At 40.2% G+C, this 19,403-nt stretch overlaps 2 protein-coding genes across 9 annotated transcripts in view; one reads left to right on the top strand and one right to left on the bottom strand.

The window, feature by feature from the left end:
- Positions 1 to 19,403, bottom strand: part of LOC117544273 (lisH domain-containing protein ARMC9) — a 48,116-nt gene that overhangs the window by 8,931 nt on the left and 19,782 nt on the right. For 4 of the 8 annotated variants that reach the window (XM_034213187.1, XM_034213188.1, XM_034213189.1 and 1 more), the window contains 3 exons: positions 17,007 to 17,122; positions 12,752 to 12,849; positions 12,123 to 12,228 (listed from right to left, as the gene is read on the bottom strand). In XM_034213187.1, coding sequence (XP_034069078.1) covers positions 12,123 to 12,228; positions 12,752 to 12,849; positions 17,007 to 17,122 — 320 coding nt within the window. Of the gene's footprint in view, positions 1 to 2,798; positions 3,966 to 4,082; positions 4,160 to 4,249; positions 4,445 to 12,122; positions 12,229 to 12,751; positions 12,850 to 17,006; positions 17,123 to 19,403 lie in introns of those variants that run through there. The other 4 variants (XR_004568669.1, XR_004568668.1, XR_004568667.1 and 1 more) reach the window with 4 other exon arrangements.
- On the top strand, positions 121 to 2,727 carry LOC117544275. Its single transcript, XM_034213190.1, has 3 exons — positions 121 to 903; positions 1,514 to 1,649; positions 1,858 to 2,727. The coding sequence occupies exons 1-3, from the start codon at positions 311 to 313 to the stop codon at positions 2,608 to 2,610; spliced, it is 1,482 nt and encodes a 493-aa protein (XP_034069081.1). The 5' UTR covers positions 121 to 310; the 3' UTR covers positions 2,611 to 2,727.

The following is a 19,403-nucleotide window of genomic DNA, read 5'->3' on the forward strand; positions in this document are numbered from 1 at the left end:
GAAATAAGACCCCACGGTTTGATGATTGATAGGTGCAGGGACGTGCACAGGTACGGGCTAATGTTGCCAGGGCAACGGCCCGTTTGGCCTTTTTGGCTGACCTGCCCCTCTGGAGAGAGCGAGAATTAATTTTTTAATTTTTTCTGTTGTGGCCGAATCAACATGATAAGCCCACAATAGGCTACATGCACTAGGGTCTGAGACGTACTTCCGCCTTAGCCGTTATACTGCTCGGACGCTTCCGGGTTGCTTCTGGTCTGCGTAGCTGAGCGTCCACAAATGTTTTACTGTTTAAATCTGTGGTTTAAATATGAGTCGACGGAAGATTTTCAAAACGGAGCATTTGCAAAGACAAGTAAACAACTACTCCGAGCACTGCTGTGTCCCACTTTGTACGGCGTCAGCTAAATTCAACGGCGTCCTAAGTTTCCATGGCTTTCCGACCGAACTCGAGCTGCGAAGACAGTGGCTGGTTAAAATACGACGCGATAACTTTACAATCTCCTCTCACTCCAAGGTCTGCAGTCGTCACTTCGCTACGGATCAACTAATAGAGCCAAAAACCCTTGATGGCCGTAGGAGGCTTGTGAAAGGTGCTGTCCCAACTCTGTTTGAGTGGAATCACTTCACTGCTCAAACACCGCGGGCTAGTGTTTGGGAGAGAAGGGAGCGGCCCACTGAACCAGTCTCTCGGGAGGAGCAGGAAGAGCACATCGATGTCCGTGACCATGATTACTGCTCAACCCCTGAACCAGCTTCACTGGACATGTCCTCTCAAGCTACAGAAGACAACTCCAAAACATTGGAGGATCTGCAGAAGCAACTGCAGGAGTTAAGAGTCCAGCGAGAGTTTTGCTTACAGCGGTTTGCTGGCTCCGACGACAACATCCGATTCTATACCAGGTAATGTTTTGGCTAAATTCTATCCAAGTTTTTGAGATGGGTTAGCTTATAAAGAATCCTGTTTACCTGCCGTTTAACTGCTGACTATTTGCATGCAGTGTTGGAATAAGTAGGCTACTCAACTTAACTGAAGTATAAGTACAAATACTATGGTTTGAAAATACTCCTGAACTGAACATGTAGAATCATAAATCATGTGTTTTCATAAGTAACTAGAAACTATGAAGGTTAACTAAATGTGGTGGAGTAAAACATAGTAATACTAACAACATACTGATAATACTTTACTACAAGTGGAAATCTTCAAAACCTTACCAAAGTAAAAGTACATGTCAATATCCACTGCGTTTCTCCCAGTTGCACACTTAAGAATGAAGAGTAAAAGTAGTCATTCTGTGTAAAATGTTCCCTGTATGTTTTAGATTATTATTACTGCTGCTTTAATGTAGTTGTTACATGTTACTGCTGTATATTACTATACCTGCACCAAGTGCCTTCTTAATCAGTCTATTTGAATTGTAATGTATTATAGCAAACAAGAGGAAAGCATTAGCCCATGTGTTACAGTTAACGAGTCAATTAATGACTGACATGTGTCTTTTGTGTACAGATTCCCGAGCTATAACCACCTGATGGCCTTTTGGTTTTTGATTGAGCCTTCCATTTATAAAATGGTTCGTGTTACAAGAGCGATATCAGCTGCCAAGAGGAATGAAGAAGTGGTTACACACGCACGTCCATCAACGGTAGGCTACGTTTCTTTTAACACACAATCTAAACACAAACTGAAGGGAAAATGTTTCTCCAACATTTCATTGCTTTCGTGTAGGCTAAAAGGCTATAGTACTCAATCCTTTTTGAATACATCAGAGAACTAAAACAACTTAATGTTTTTCCCATGGTGTGCTACACTCATGACATTAATATAGTACCCTTTTTTTGTTTATCTTCCAGAGACAGCTGCTTCAGCCAATTGACAAGTTCTTCCTTTTTCTCTGCTTCCTGTCGGTGGGTTTGAAAGAGAGGGACCTTGCAAACCGCTTCAACGTACACCAGTCCACTGTGAGCCGCATCATTGCAACATGGACGAGTTTTCTTACAACTTTATTGGGGTCACAGTGCATCTGGCTTACACCTGCAGAAGTTCAAGCCTACCTCCCAGAGGCATTCAAAGATTTCCCAGACACACAGGTGATCCTGGATTGCACAGAGCTGAGGTGTCAAACACCATCCTCACTCCTCCTCCAAAGTGAAATGTATTCTACATACAAATCTCACTGCACCATGAAAGCCCTGGTTGGCATAGCCCCACATGGCGCAGTGACATTTGTTTCCAGTCTGTATGATGGTTCTGTCAGCGACAAGGAGATTTTCAAACAATCTGGAATAGCTGCGTTGTTGACTGAAAACATGGCAGTGATGGTAGATAAGGGCTTCCTGATCAGCGATTGCTGCAAATGCAAGGTGTACTGCCCACCTTTTCTGTCAAAGCAGAAGCAAATGCCAGCCTATCAGGTGAGGGAGACACAGGCCATTGCCAGACTGAGGGTTCATGTGGAGCGTGTCATTAGGAGGATAAAAGAGAACAAACTTTTTGATGGTGTCATCCTCCTGTCCCATGCCTACAACATCAACCAACTGTTTGCAGTAGCATGTATGCTGTCAAACTATCAGAACAAAGCACTGGTCAAGAAATGGGTGAAATAAGACAAGATGATGACACCTGTGCAGGTAGCTGTGATTAAGCTGGGTGAGCACACCGTAATCCCGTGTTGCCTGACACACGCTAGTGTTTTGTTTGAATAAATGGTAAATAGCAAATTACAATGCGTTGATGATTTCTTACAAATGCAATGATTTACTATTCATTACACAAATCACTTCACTTTATTGTCTTTTTAAATACAATTGTATATTTATTTACATATATGAAATGTGACAAACAATATATATCAAAAACAAAATATTGAAATCACATTTTGTTGTCATTCAGAACACATGATTGAGGGATTGCCTCCTAAAAACAATGATGGCTGATCCAGGGTCTAGCAGCTAACTGCTTACAGAGTTAACAATGGCTACAGTGCCCACTACTTTTTTAATGACAGGTACTTCGGCATGTATGTGTAAAAAAAAAAGTCTACTTTTTCTCTGATTGCTCTTTGCACTTCTGGATCTGTGTATATTCTTTGCACCAGGTAGTCCTCTTGTGCCCACACTACAAAATCACACCACTGCATCCCAGATACAAGAAGTTGACTCTGTACTTGCCAGTAATAGGCATGGCTTTTCTTGAGCTTAGGGGAGCCACATTCTATCTGCACATATTTGCAGTCGACATAATTTGGGACATTGGGACATTTGAATTCAACAAGGCCAAATTGGGGATATTCTGTTGGTCAAAAACAACTCCATCAGGGGAGGCACCAAGCCAGGGCGTAGAGGGGTGAATGACAAGGCCACAAGGGGAGTAGTTCACGTTCGCCAGTCTACTGTATTCAGCTGCTACTGTGGGCTCCATCTCGGCACCTCTCCTCATTTCTGCAGTCTGCCTTGTACCTTTGAGTATTCGCTCTGCAAGAGAGTTAGCAGAGCTCTCACCTCTGACGTGACAAATCTCTCTAAACCTAGAGGCAGTAACGCTGGGTTTGCGGAGCAGATGCCACTCTGAGCTAGAGCTTTGCTCACGGGTAGCCTCCTCAATTTTGTGAGACATTTCCAAATCAACAGATAAGCTGTTCATATGTAGTTGCTCCTCTTCTGAGCACACCAGCGGTAAATCACATGGCAAGATCACATACCCCTCTATGGGCAAGTGGGGTGTTGGTGGTGTGTCAGTGTGAAGTGTGGTGTACCGAGACGTCAAAGCAGGCATCTGATAGGACAGAACACTGCCCTCCTGCACAATCCCGAAGGCACTTTCCACAAGGGGCTTGTCAGGTCTCATGTTCATTGTGGTCACAAGCGGCCTGTCTTCAATGCTGAATGCTGAGTATGCCTCCGTAACTCTGAACAGGCAGGGATCTGGTAATGGCCCCACCATGCCTCTGTAGAATCCACTCCTACAAAGAATGGCAAAGACAATATAGCACATTAATGTGACAATAAAGGTTAGGAATACAGCACCAGAATTATGAATTTTAAAAATACAGGAAACACAATTTTCCAGCTAAAATTACCTTACTCCAGTCTGCACCATCCTATTTGGTACAGGCTTGGTGAAGACCATGGAGTTGATGGGCCCTGGCTTCACACCCTTAAGGAAAAGACAATTACTGTTCGTTGAGTCACTTTAAAACAAAAACTCTGTGAAAGATTACAAGTATTTGAACCTCATTGAAATTACCATTGTTCGCGGCTTGTGCCATTGCTGTTCCGATTCAGTACAGCTATGCACAGGTGGCACAACTGGCATGTTCAGTTCATTGTAGTGTGCTGTTTGGAACAGCAATGCTACTGTGTGATTGCACAAAACAGTTCCTGCAACACAGGAGCACTGGTTGTGCGTGAGCACCACTGGTGATGAATCACGAAGCGTTATCTAAAAAAGAGAGAAGAAATACTAGTGATTAGTAACCTCACTTGTTACTATGAGCCAGGAGGTTATTATGAGTAGAATTATTGGTTATTTTTACTGACACATTATCCTAGAAGAAGCATGTATTCCTGAATGCTTAGTGTTACCCTCTTACCCTACAATACCACAATGAACTTTCTTTGGAAACTAAGATATTGAAAATTGTATTAAAGCAGTTTTGACTATATATTTTAACCCCCAAACTTACACATCCATAATCAATGTAATAATATCTGACCAATCAGCTGTGATAAAGCAGGGAGAAGTAGGACACTGTTGAGATTCCCTTAAGGTAAACTAATGTTTAACTGAACTGAAACTCAATAAACAGGGGGGAACAGTGTCAATGCTGCCTGCCTACACTCAAACTGTGTGCTGTCTCGCTCTTCCGCATTGACCTGTAGCACAAGGCTCTCACGCTGACCTGCCCTGTCAGCCTGTCTTTATTGGACACTGAATGAAGAAAAACAGAGCAACAGCGTTAGATCTATACTCACGTCAAAACATCTATGGCAACATTGCTTTACAAAAGCTGATACCATTATGCAGTGTGGCTAACAACAAGACAACCTTGGCTAGGCTATAAGGCTATTAAACGATAGTATTTGTTAGCAAAATGGCTAATGTTTTAAATAATTAACACCAGAAACAGTACATAGCGTTACCCAGAGCCCTATAGTAGTCTACTATAGTAGTAGTATAATAATAATAATAATAATAATAATAGTAGTTATACTATAGGGCTCTGGCGTTACCTAGCTTTTGACAGCTAATGTTAGCGTAACCCGGAGCATAAGCTAGCTGGTTAGTACCGGTTACCTTCTTACCTTCATAGTTGTGTATATATGACGCAGCATATAATTTGAAGCCTTTATCGAGTTTGCTGGCTGGGGCTTTAGTCGTCCGGCAAATCCGATGAACATCTGACATTTTTAATTTCGGAAGCTCTTGTAGGCAGCGGGTGTAGAAGGTCGTCATTTTCAAACAGGAAATGAATCGGCCGCTATGAGTAGAATGCGGAAGTGACTGTGCATGTAGCCTATTAGTAGCGTCTCGCTGCGGGAAACACACTTTGTCAGCGCTGTCATCTGCCGGTGCGTTAAGACCACCTCAGTGTCGGATTTTGGAAACTTGATTTTGAGTTGTCTCATCATGGCAGTTAGGGTATAAGGGACAAACCAGGGGACTTTACTTCCTCTTGATACCGTTGGTTATTTACAAAAAAACACCTAAATATAGCCTACTTGTTGTGATTGTGTGTCTTTTCATCTGTAAACTCCGTCAACGGGGCCGCTCGCTCTCTTTTCTTTATCGCCCTCTCATGGGTGAATACTTCACTGTCCCGCTTCATTGTAGAATTTCTGCCATGTCTATACCACTTTAGTTTGACCATCTCTGTTATTAAGTTACGGAATACTAAATAGCCTAAATAAGTAATTAGATACCTTACCGTTGGCTGCGCTCATTATGATAAGAATAAGAATAATGCGTATTGAACTGGTTTAATTAATTAAATAGTGAGTTTATTTAAGGTAGCCTAGTTAGAAGCAGGGGTTAAGTTGGGATTTGATATGTGGGGGGGGGGGGGGGGGCTCTGTGTGGAGGTGCGAGAGGGGGGGGAGGACGGAGGTCGAGGATCTCATTATTTGACCTTAAGGGATATTGGCCTACACTGTGGCCCTAAAGCAACTGCTCCATTATCTGTATCAAATGCAGACATTGATGCCACCAAATGTCACAATAAAAATAGAAAGTACTACAAATAAACTGGAATTCATTTACATCTTAAATTATGAATATAGGCTATATACACAAAAAAAGGTTTACAAATATCCAACCTTCAAATTGCTTTTTTAAATCAACACTGCTCTGCACACTTGCTAAAGAATATTTGTGTGGAAATCTCAATTCATTTGTAGGGCTGCGTGAGTATGGCCAAAAGTATGGGAGTAAATCTCACTGTAAACTATTTAATCATCACCAAATTCCGTGTTATTATGACCGATCATAACTCAGCTTTATGCAGACATATTTAGCATGGTGTACAGGCCCGCTTCTTGGCATAGGCGACATAGGCGGTCGCCTAGGGCGCCAGATCTGGGGGGGGGGGGGGGGGCGCTGCGCTGGCAGCTCTGGGAGGGAAAAAAAACATTTTGACTGTTTGCGCTCATCCTAATTTTCGACCTTGATGTAACAACATTCATAATTAAGTCAAGGTAACACCCTTTTCATCCCGGTTACACTTTTCATTTGCCCTGTACGATGGGCGCTGTAAGTGATGAAAGTGGGGGGTGTTGGCTTATCAGGCGTCCGCAGCTCACAGCCAAAGTGGGTGTGGGATCGAGCGAGAGAGATAAATGCAATTTATGTAAACAAATATTTCCAAGGCACTCTTTTATAATTATTGGGGTAAACAGGTTTGAAATCATTTCAATGTATACTATAGGACAGAAAACCAAAAATATCATTTAAAACTTGAGAGATACAAAAATATGCATAAATAAACGTTAACTAGGTAAAATAAGATATGAATGAACAACAAAAATAAAATAAGTTGCATTTATTTGCTATTGGCTATGGTAGGTTATTGGTTATGTTCACATACTTATTTGATTATTAAAATGTAAACCAATCTTTTTCATATGGGTGTTTAGAGTTGTACCCCCTAGGTCAGGTCTCTAGTAATGTGTGCTCAAAGCGCACCCGATTGAAGCATTTTACTTTAAATGTTCAAACATTTCTTCCCGGGGGGGCATACCCCCGGTCCCCCCTAGAGGATGTGATGTCCACACCCCAATTCAAACATGTTCATACAATACCGAATACATTTGAAGCCTTTTTGATGTATATTACCAACATGTCAATACGTTTCTGTTTTTGTAGTATATTGGTCTTTTGTAGAGATTTTTCATTTATTCTTTATATATTCTATTGTGTATTCCTTGGGTACTTTTATCTTTTCTATTGTACGATTGAAGTAAATGTGGGAAGCGTTTAACAACAGCCATTTACTTCAAAGATTGTTCTCAATGTTATTCTTATTTTTGTTAATCCTGGAAGAATACCAGAAAAAAAGACATTCTCAAGAATAAAAAAAAACATGACATTAGTAATTGTGAAAACAAATTAAATAAGTTGTTAGGTTAAGTCAGGGCCGTTTTTTGGCATAGGCGACATAGGTGGTCGCCTAGGGCGCCAGATCTGGGGGGGGGGGGCGCTGCGCTGGCAGCTCTGGGAGGGAAAAATACATTTTGACTGTTTGCGCTCATCCTAATTTTCGGCCTTGATGTAACAGCATTCATAATTAAGTCAAGGTAACACCCTTTTCATCCCGGTTACACTTTTCATTTGCCCTGTACGATGGGCGCTGTAAGTGATGAAAGTGGGGGGTGTTGGCTTATCAGGCGTCCGCAGCTCACAGCCAAAGTGGGTGTGGGATCGAGCGAGAGAGATAAATGCAATTTATGTAAACAAATATTTCCAAGGCACTCTTTTATAATTATTGGGATAAACAGGTTTGAAATCATTTCAATGTATACTATAGGACAGTAAACCAAAAATATCGTTTAAAACTTGAGAGATACAAAAATATGCATAAATAAACGTTAACTAGGTAAAATAAGATATGAATGAACAACAAAAATAAAATAAGTTGCATTTATTTGCTATTGGCTATGGTAGGTTATTGGTTTTGTTCACATACACTTTTTCATATGGGTGTTTTACGGCCCGTCCACACAGCAGCGTGCGTTGAAAGCTTCACCATTCACTTTGAATGGGGTGACGTCACTTTGCTGGCGTGGCTCGCTGCAAAAGTTGAGCAATGTTCAAGTTTTGAAGCCACGGCAGAAGCGTCAGCCAATCGAATCATATGCCAGTACAAGCTCTAGCCAATCAAACCACTGCTTGTATGTCAGGGGCGGGAGATTCATGTGATTGGTTGTTGGTCGAGTTTCAGACACGCCCGTCGGCAAGCTTCAACGCACGCCGCTGTGTGGACGGGCCGTTAGAGTTGTACCCCCTAGATAAGGTCTCTAGTAATGTGTGCTCTAAGTGCACCAGATTGAAGCATTTTACTTTAAATGTTCAAACATTTCTTCCCGGGGGGGCATACCCCCGGGCCCCCCTAGAGGATGTGATGTCCTCACCCCAATTAAAACATGTTCATATAATACTGAATACATTTGAAGCCTTTTTGATGTATATGACCTATGTCAATACGTTTCTGTTTTTGTAGTGCATTGGTCTTTTGTACAGATTTTTCATTTATTTTTTATATATTCTATTGTGTATTCCTTGGATACTTTTATTTGTTCTACTGAACGATTTTCTGGCAGGGGGGGGCGCCAGCTAAAATCTCGCCTAGGGCAGCAAATTGGTTAGAACCGGCCCTGATGGTGTAGGAAACGGGCTCCGTGTTACAAGACGGGTCGGGGGTTTGGCGGTACCACTGCAGACTCTCTGCACACACACACACACCGCTGCAGACTCTCTGCACGAAGGAGCCACGGTGCTGCAGCTCCTGATCGGAGCTGAGACACACGTTCACTAAGCAGAAAAACGATATCCTGTCACAGAGATCTGCTATTTTAAATTTTAAAGTCAACACATATCGACCCTAAATAAAGTCTATATTAAGAACGAGAGATGTTTTGACATTATGGCTTAAACAAATGACAAATGAGCGAGGGCGATGACGTCAGAGCATCGTCCTATGTGCCGGGGCTGAGCCCCGGACAGCCCCGGCCCAATTTAACCCCTGGTTAGAGGCCCTATTTTATCAGTATGTCTGGACTGCACAGCAGTTACAATGGTCAAACTACATTAGAACAGAATTGTTCCCATTTTGTCTTTAATAGTTACCAACATTAGATATTTTAATGAGATATGGACCGCAAAACAAAACATTTCCCTGATTTTCATTTTTGAAATTAAGTCACCGAATGCAAGTAGTCGCCTTAGCTTATTTTGTTATGAGATGTGAATTACTGTTCAATTTAGTTGATGTAATAATCATTTGGTTTCTTTTACATTAAAAAAAGGTCTTGTGTTTTTTTTCGGAGGGAGGCCCTTTTTCCAGTTTAGAGCAATAGCCCCTCCAAATGTCTGTGCACGGCCCTGGATAGGTGTGTGGGCTGTCTTTCATTTTGACACACAGAACAATGGGGGCTATCCACCCTTATCCACAATGTAAAGTAATTCACACAGCCTCTTCCCTCTTCTCTCTGTGAGGAGCAGCAGGTTCAGCTTTCAGAACAAAGTGTAGTAATAGATTTATTTATTTTTCTTCTCAAGAGAGTACCAGAATGTGTATTTTATGTTAGTAGCATATTTCAAAACTAAAACAAAAAAAATCTCCTGGGGGAGAATCCCCCCAGGCCACCCTGCAGGGGTTGGGTTTTCAGCATGTCAACTCTTTCACCTGTGTAGAAATTGTAGGATTGGCTCCAGGTCGCCCTTTTTATTTACTACAAGACAAATGTGCCTTTTTATTTCATACAGTTCAATTTGGATTGAGACAGGGAAATAATCTAAACCTCACGCGTGGCGTTTCACTGTCAAGGGGAGCGTGTATGTAATTACATTGCAAATACTGACATGAGCCCCACCACTGTATGGGTTAGCCCTACCATAGATTACCCAACAAAAATACTCTCTCGCAACTGCTGACCCGTATTGCGCATGCTCAGATCTAAGAACCAGTAGAAATGATAAAAAGTAAAAGTCTGCTGCTTATTGTTCTAGGCCAAAATAGAGTCAAAGAGTATATGAGAGTGAGAGTGTGTTAATTAATATATTTGGTAGTTTGGAGTAAGTCTGTAGATTTGTTTGTGTGTGTGTGTTTCATGTATAGCTCTCACGATAATTAATTTTGTTGGATACATTTTCCCGGAAATTATTGCGATAAACGATAATATTGTCGGCACCGTTGTATGACCATTTTAGACCACTGACATAATGATAATATATAATAATAATTCAAGTACATCCTTTCAAACTGCTAGTCACATCCTCATGTAAATGGAAATGTATCGAGTTCATTTTTATTTATCGTACGATACGTCAATTAATTGCTTATCGCGACAGGTAGGCCTACACAATAAAACAGTGGAAACAAACATGTGTTTGACTTTCAATAGTGAATGAAACTTTGTGCCCTTTATAGTCTGTGTCCAATATTGTGTATTTGTATATATTGTATATATATATCCTATATATATATATATATATGCTAAGGTCCCGCTGCTGACATGATAGCAGTCATTTCGTGCGCATATGTAATTAAACCCATGATATCAAAATCTCACTCCAGCCAGGTACCCAAAGTTGGCAACCCTGGTGATGATGGATGCCGTGTCTTTTGTTCCACTCCAACTCTGCCTTTTTTCCCGCTTTATTTCAGTGTTTGTTTACTTTTCGTTGTGTGCTTTTAACTTTCACCGCAACATGCGAGCCAACCACACCAATTACTTGTATATAGACTATTCTGCACTATTTCTAGTATATTCTATTCTATTTTATTTACTTGTACTATTTTATCTGTTTTATTGTGTTGCACTGTTGGAGGAGCCTGCGACCAGAGATGGGGTCGTTACTAAAAAAAAGTAATATATTACATATTACTTTAAAAAAAAGTAATATATTACACTACTTCGTTACTCTCTACATAAAGTAACTCGTTACTTTACTCGCAGGGCCGGCCCGCCCCTCCCTGCAGGCAGATCACGCAGACTGCTAAAGTTTCAAATGTTCTCTTTAGTTCAGTTTCCATTGTCGCATAAGACTGATCCAGATCCTGAATGTTTTCCTATCTGGCCATGGCTGTCCTCTCTCTCCTGCTATCTGTATATTTTGCGCAGTCTATCTCTGCTCACGCTGTTGCGTCGGCGTGTTCTCCTGCGTGTTGGCCATGTGTTGCACTGGAACCAGACACCGCAAAGACTTCAGCCGAGCACGTACGAACTGCGCATGCGTGAGTGGCAATAACTCTCCTTACCAGCAGGCGGCAGTAGTGTGTATTCATCATTCAAAACAGGCAACAACCGGAAAACAGAGAAGAAGAACAGACTACGTGATATAAACAAACAACAAATAGCTGTGCGTTAGCTTCACCTTAGCATGTGTTCTTTGCAGGTGTTTGTTGAGGTTTTATTATGACTGATTTTAGTAAGTAACGAAGTAACGCGTGTCGGGGCAATGTCGGGGAATTATAAAAGTAGCGCGTTACACTACTCCGTCACCGACAAAAGTAATATTATCACAGTAGGCACCCAACTCTGCCTGCGACCTAAGATGTTCGTTGTCATAACTACACTGTAGCTATGTACGAATAACAATAAAAGCCTTGAATCCGTGAATATATACTTTTTCTTTTTGGAAAAACCTTGAGTGGTGGTGAGCAGCTCTGAAGGACAATTTATAATGATGTCCTCTAGGTTCTGTGGTTAATGGAGGGCTATTTTACAACATATGTTAAGGACAAATATGATGGAAATATACATTTCTGCATGCTCTTCCCTTTTACCCTTTTTACATGTGGGAAAACCATTCAAATCCATATTACCACAGCAATTGGATGGCAAAAGCACCGCTTCATTTTGTGTGTATGTCATATATCAGTTAGAGTTGTGTGTGTGTTTACCTGGCAGAGTGTCCATTGTGTTCCTCCTGGGAATGTACTTTTCTGGCTTGCCCTTCATATGGCCCGTCCAACTCTGACTCCTGGGACAGCCGGCCGCACTCCGAGTCTGAGTGTGTTTTTGTGACGGGAGGCGGGAGTTAGAATCTACTGTAGGTATCTGGCTTTCAACTTCAACTTCAAAACCTAAATTAAACCAATGCAACAGTACTGCTACACATGTATGGTTACTGTGGAACTAATGAGCATAAACTGATGCCCCGCTGACGTTAGTTTCATGGAAAGTCAAAATAGGTCATGAGTCATTTGGTGGCCATTCTGCTGAGTCTTTATTTCTTGTGCTTTGTGAGGAAGTCACAGAAGTGTCCTTGCCGAGTGGACACTGGGCATCACATCAAACAAATCCACACAAACAAAATAAAGTGCAGCCGGTGGAAGGGACATTTAATTATTACACAAATATCCAGTTGATGTATAATAATCTGACCGCAAACATCTGATGAAAAGCCACAGAATTCTGAGATTGTCAAAGTAGTCATTTTCAACTTGTTGTGTATAGACTCTTCCTGCTTTTAAATCTATTGTTAAATAATATTTGAGAAACATTTGGATGGAAAATGACACTCACTCACCGATACTGTGACGCAGGGAGTCAGCAGTGCTGGGGCGACTGCCCGAGCGTGTGGGGGGGCGGGAGTTGTATCGAGAAGGAGGCAGACTTCCTTCCTCGCTTTAAAGAAGAGCCATCAGAGTGAATATATCAGTGTAGTTTTCTTGATCTCAAATCTTTTAACCTTAATCTTAACAGTTCTACACCTTAATCTTAACAGTTCTACATATAGTTGTACAACACTCTTAACAAACCAAGATAAACAATGCCATTAGTACTATCAGTTACTTGAGTGAGTTGATGCTCCCTTATCTCTGGGGCCAGCTCATGTGTAGTACACTGATCCCTCATACCGTCATATCTATTACTCTAAAATAACACTCTCCATTATCTCTAATGTCTGTCTTACAGTTGTTATTGACTTGATATGCCTTTCAGTACAAAGCGGCTACAGTTCCAGTTTCCTCTTGCTCACTCGTTTAAAGTATATGAACAATGCAGTCTTGCTTTGCTACGATTAAGGGCAAATTGTGTTTGAATGCATTCCTGCTTTGACCTACTGCACTGCTTTCAAAAGGTCTTCATTATCCGTGTGGTTGAGAAAGTGGGCAGCCGTTATTGTCAAAATGAATAAAAAGTCAGATTGTGGGCTATGTAAATGTGTCCACTATAAAATGAAAGAGGACATACATAGCATTACTTTATCTCAATATAGTATTCTGTGCAAAATCGTTAGGAAGCGACTGCCCACCCTGAATCCGTGTATCTACCGTCCAATTGTTTTTCTTTATTAGACACGTAAACAGAAGAGCGTCTGAGAGGCGTTTTTGCTTTTTGCCTTACTAAATGGTCAAATGGTCCTTGGAGCGAGGGGCGGGGCGAGACTCTCGGAAGTGATTTCAAAACAAAAGCACTCGTTTGCTAAAATCACACTTGTAATCACTACAGTATCCTACTGAAGGAACGGCGATTATTATAAACAAGGGGAATTTAGCGATCACAACGAAAACGGCCAAGACAGATATTGAGCCCAGAAAATGTATGTTGTTAAGGGCTGTAAATATAATAAGCCTGTGTCTAAAATGGACAACATTGTTAGGAGATTTAAACTATACAGCGGTTCTGCACTGCGGTCACTCAGCCGTCTCTCGAGTTTGTTTTTTCAAATCAGCTGCTCTTCTTTATTCCTGCTATATTTGACAAGTGATACAAATATTTGTTACCATAAGTTCTTAAGGAAACTGACTCTGTTGGACTCGGTTCTAGTTTGACTTCTACCAGAAATAAAGTACTTTTACTGTGTACTTTGTGAGTAATCCTCTTGTCAAAGTCCCCTCCATAGTAGCCTACATAATGCATGTTTTTCTGCTATCTTTGATGAATGATAAAAATATAGTGTTACCATTAGTTCTTAATGAAATTGATACTGTTTGACTTTGTTTTAGTTAGCCTACTACTTACAATACATTGAAGTACTTTTACTGTGTATTTTTTGAGAAATACTCTGTCAAAGTCCCCTGCTGAGAACAAAATCAAGCCACTTCTGCTAAGTTTGATGAGGGAATTCTTTTTTGTTTCCATTAGTTCTTCGTGAGGTTGATCCTGTTGGACTCAGTACTAGTGAAACTACCCCCACAAGTACTATGAAGTACTTACTGTGTACTGTTCCAGTACTTCTCTGTCAATGTCCCCTCCTGAGAACAAGAATGCATGTTTCTCTGCTATTTTGAATAAGCGTTAAACAACCTTTCTTCATGAGACTGATATTGTTGGACAGAGTATTTTAAGAGGATGGTAGACTGCACAATGACACACTCTGTCACTCTTGTTGGCCACTTATGATGCTGCTGTCTTTTAATATATGATTATTTCTCAGCCGCTAGTTCGTCACAGATTCTTCAGTCTCATTAGCCTCATCCTTCCATCAGTCCCCTGCAGTCAACGCATCAGCCTCCAGCACACTTCCAGTGTCTGACTCCATATGATTTTGTCCTGATGCTGTAGGGTGAAACCCCATGTTCACAAAATGACCCAAGGAGACACCCATGAGTGCCAAGGACCTCATATTATGTATGTCATTAATGTTACATCACCCATTATAACAATTTGCTTTCCTTTTTCTCTTCTCTTAACTGAATAGCCCTGTCTTTAAGTATAACCCAATGTAAAGCCCTCCACCATTTTAAGGCTTCAAAACAGGCATTTTTACTGCATGTGTTTGGAGAAATAAAACAATCAATGGCCCAGAATTGTACTTGATAAACTCTGAATCTTGTGGTGCTTGAAGAATTACACACTGGTTAAGCCGGCCAGGTTATATATGTCTTTATTGGAGCCCTTTTTTGCAATATTTATTAAAATGTCACTAGTTATTTAAACAAACCATCAATATTTTTATTAACTTCAACCAAAGTCAATTTAAATAGCGGGCAAAAATGGGTTAACTGCCATGCATGTGGTGTTTGATATAGTTTACGTTCAATTTCAACTACTTTAGGCAGAAAAACGTATATTCACTAAACCTTTTTTAATGATTTACTATAATTTAGAAAGGTTTTTGTGAGAAATCATTTAAAAAGTAAACTTATTTTTCATTTTATATTTAAATTTGAAATGTTTGCACACAACATTATTAATGTATACATTTAAAAAAATTATGAATCCATTTATTTTATTGTATTTCCTTGAGGCTGGGGAAGATATCATGTAGTTCAACATGCAAATGTTCTAAGGCAAGTAAGTATAAGTATAACATGGAAAAGGAAATAAAATAGGTTTCATAGGAGGATGTGGATTTATTTTCTCTCACCTTGTAATTACACAATCAAACAATCTATAATTTAGCTCTGGCCTTCACTCACAAAAAAACATTTAGTTGAATTGGACACATTTTTCGAAGCTCTATTATTGACTGACATGCAATGACTGGGACTGATGGAAGAATCTGCGAGAAATGAACTGGAGCAGAGAAATAATCATATTAAGACAGCAGCTTCATAAGAGGCCAACAAGAGTGACAGAGTGTGTCAGTGTGCTGAAGGATAGACCAGCTATCCAGGCCAGACTCTAAAGACTTTCCAAGGGGTAAAAATGCTGCTGCCGGAGTACTGACTGGAAGTATTGCTGATATCATGTCCACCATATCCTCTTAAAATACTCTGTCCAACAATTTCAGTCTCATGAAGAAAGGTTTTTTTTAACGCTTATTCAAAATAGCAGAGAAACATGCATTCTTGTTCTCAGGAGGGGACATTGACAGAGGAGTACTGGAAAAGTACACAGTAAGTACTTCATAGTACTTGTGGGGGTAGTTTCACTAGTACTGAGTCCAACAGGATCAATCTCACAAAGAACTAATGGAAACAAAAAATAATTCCCTCATCAAACTTAGCAGAAGTGGCTTGATTTTGTTCTCAGCAGGGGACTTTGACAGAGTATTTCTCTATAAATACACAGTAAAAGTACTTCAATGTATTGTTAGTAGTAGGCTAACTAATACAAAGTCAAACAGTATCAATTTCATTAAGAACTAATGGTAACATTTTATTTTTATCATTCATCAAAGATAGCAGAAAAACATGCATTATGTACTATGGAGGGGACTGAGATAGAGAATTACTCACAAAGTACACAGTAAAAGTACTTCATTTTATTTCTGGTAGAAGTCAAACTAGTACCGAGTCCAACAGAGTCAGTTTCCTTAAGAACTTGTGGTAAAACATATTTGTATCACTCGTCAAATATAGCAGGAATGAAGAGCAGCTGATTTGAAACAACAAACTCGAGAGGCGGCTGAGTGACCGCAGTGCAGAATCGCAGTATAGTTTAAATCTCCTAACAATGTTGTCCATTTTAGACTAAGGCTTATTATATTTACAGCCCTTAATAACATCCATTTTCTGGGCTCAATCTGTGTCTTGGCCGTTTTCGTTGTTTTCGCTAAATTCACCTTGTTTCCCTTTGTTTATAATATTATCACCGCTTTTGTTTGAAATCACTTCCGTGAGTTTCGCCCCGCTCCTCGCTCCAAGGACCATTAGACCATTTAGTAAGGTAAAAAGCAAAAAGGCCTCTCAGACGCTCTTCCGTTTACGTGTTTAATAAAGATAAACAATTGGACGGTAGATACACGGATTACCCTGGAGCAAGAGACCCAACCTTATCCTGCTCACTATGTGTCACCATGACAGTCACAGACACCATCAATTAGCATGTCAGCTTTAGAATGAACTGCAATTAGGACTGTCTGACATTGTCTGTGTTTTCATTTCACTTACATTGCATTGACGTTACGATGAGAGCTAGGGGTGACTGGCCGTTGCAGGGGTTCATCACCACTTGCTGGCAGCACAGGGGTCGACTTCCTCTTCACTTTCGCCATGTTGGTCATGATCTACACACACACCACACACACACACACACACACACACACACACACACACACACACCACACACACACACACACACACACACACACACACACACACACACACACACACACACACACACACACACACACACACACACACACACACACACACACACACACACACACACACACACACACACACACACACACACACACACACACACAATATTATGTAAAGTTGTTATATCTCTGTTAATCTGTGAATATATTGCCCTCTTTATATATATAGCAGATAGCAGTCTGTAGAGTTGATGTCATGAAGATACATAAACCAGAATGCGTCCAGAGAAACATATTTTTCAAGATTCCAGTTTCAAGATTCAAGGCTTTATTGTCATGTGCACATTAGCTACAGTCAGGGTTCATACACTTTTTCACCAATGATTTTCCATGACTTCTCAATGACCTTTACCTAATGACCAAAACAAAATTACCACTGAAAATGTTTTATTTTAACATGGAACAGGAAAATAAGGTCTGCATATGAAACATGTTGTGCCTATCTAAAACAAATCAAATAGTAGGCTTACTAGCTTCTACACGCTAAAGCAACTGTAGTCAGGGATGCAAACTCATCAGGTATGAAAAAGGTGACAAGGATCCGACCCCCGACCCCACGGAATATCGGCTTTAAAATGAGGAATAACAGAGGATTTTAGCAATCAGAACAACTAAAGCAGCAGTGTCAATAATAACAGAAACGCCAAAGAGTCACATCTAATAGAAATATATAAAAGCATTTATTTTAATTGTGTAGCAGTCAGTTTATAATTTTGGCAGCACTGTTGAGCATTTTGAAAATGTATTTTCATGCCTTTGTGCAAGGCTTAGTCTTTCTATCTTTATAGCCAGCGGTGTAAAGTAACTAAGTTCATAAACTCAACAAATGCTATACGTGGGTACAATTTTGAGATACTTGTACTTTATTAAGTATTTCAATGTTTTGCTACTATGTTCTTCTACTCCTCTACAATTCAGAGGTAAAAGGTGTACTTTTACTCCACTACATGTATTTCATTTTACTCAAGTACAATATCTGAGTAATTTTACTTTTACTCAAGTACAAGATCTGAGTACTTCTACTTGTACTCAAGTACAACATCTGAGTACTTCTACTTTTACTCAAGTACAATATCTGAGTACTTCTACTAAAGTACAAGATCTGAGTACTTCTACTTTTATTAAGTACAAGATCTGAGTAGCCTACTTCTACTAAAGTACAAGATCTGAGTACTTTTACTCTAGTACAAAATCTATACTTATACCACCTCTGTTTATAGCCTATGAAAACTATTAGAAAACGAAGGCTAAAGCTAACGTTAGCAGATAGTGACAATGTATGCTAGCTAGCTAGCTCAACGATTCCTTAAATAATATTGCGACCATAGCATTGCGACAGAAAAACTTTTCAGTTCACATCACGCTCTGCCGCTCAGCTCTGAACACCTGAACGGCCCGTTCTAACAGCTGTTCACCAGCGGCTCAGTCTGTGCCACAGTTAACAACACACCGTAGATCAGTGGTTCTCAAACTTTTTTCAATAATGTACCCCCTTTGAAAAAAAAATTCAGCTAAGTACCCCATGATCAGCGCAAAAACTATTTGTTAGGGGAAAAAAGCCTATATAAAGAGGTACAGTACAGCGCTGCACCATCAGTGTCTGATTCATTAAAACAACAACATTGTAACTGAGAAACACTTAAATGCTACATTTCAAATGTTTACAATCCATCACAAAATTCATGGCAAACCAATTTTAACATCATGCAATAACACTAAGACGACATTAATTGCTTTGAACTGATCTTTTTAATAAGTTGTACTTACAATGTAGTGAGAAACATGGGCTTGTGCTTCACTGAGGATCTTTGTCATTCTGACAGGGAGGCAAACTGCAGCTATTACACTTTGTGCTTTGAAATATGTGTAACTCTGTTAATACAAAACCCACATTGCTCAAACTTCGTTACTTTTCCTAAAATTGGTATATTTATTTATTTTGGTGCGTGGGGAATGAAGAGAAAAATATATATGAGCATTTTATGAGCATGGGATTTTGACCCCTCATATAAACATATGCATAATGCTGCGCTATACTTTGCGGCCACACGCCGTTGCCAAGCAACGCTTATTGTTTAGGTCCTTTGATAAGCAGGCAGTCATATCATTAGCTAGAACTAGCTAGATCTGAAAGATTTGGACATAAACGCGAGAGAAGTCTAACCGGACGCAAGAGAGGGATCAG

Source organism: Gymnodraco acuticeps, unplaced genomic scaffold (assembly GCF_902827175.1).
Source record: "Gymnodraco acuticeps unplaced genomic scaffold, fGymAcu1.1, whole genome shotgun sequence".
NCBI classification, from domain to species: Eukaryota; Metazoa; Chordata; class Actinopteri; order Perciformes; family Bathydraconidae; genus Gymnodraco; species Gymnodraco acuticeps.

Coding starts and splice junctions, on each gene's coding strand:
- LOC117544275 (XM_034213190.1), top strand. CDS start 311: ATGAGTCGACGGAAGATTTTCAAAACGGAGCATTTGCAAAGACAAGTA. Junction 904..1,513: donor AACATCCGATTCTATACCAG/GTAATGTTTTGG, acceptor TTTTGTGTACAG/ATTCCCGAGCTATAACCACC. Junction 1,650..1,857: donor CACACGCACGTCCATCAACG/GTAGGCTACGTT, acceptor TTTATCTTCCAG/AGACAGCTGCTTCAGCCAAT.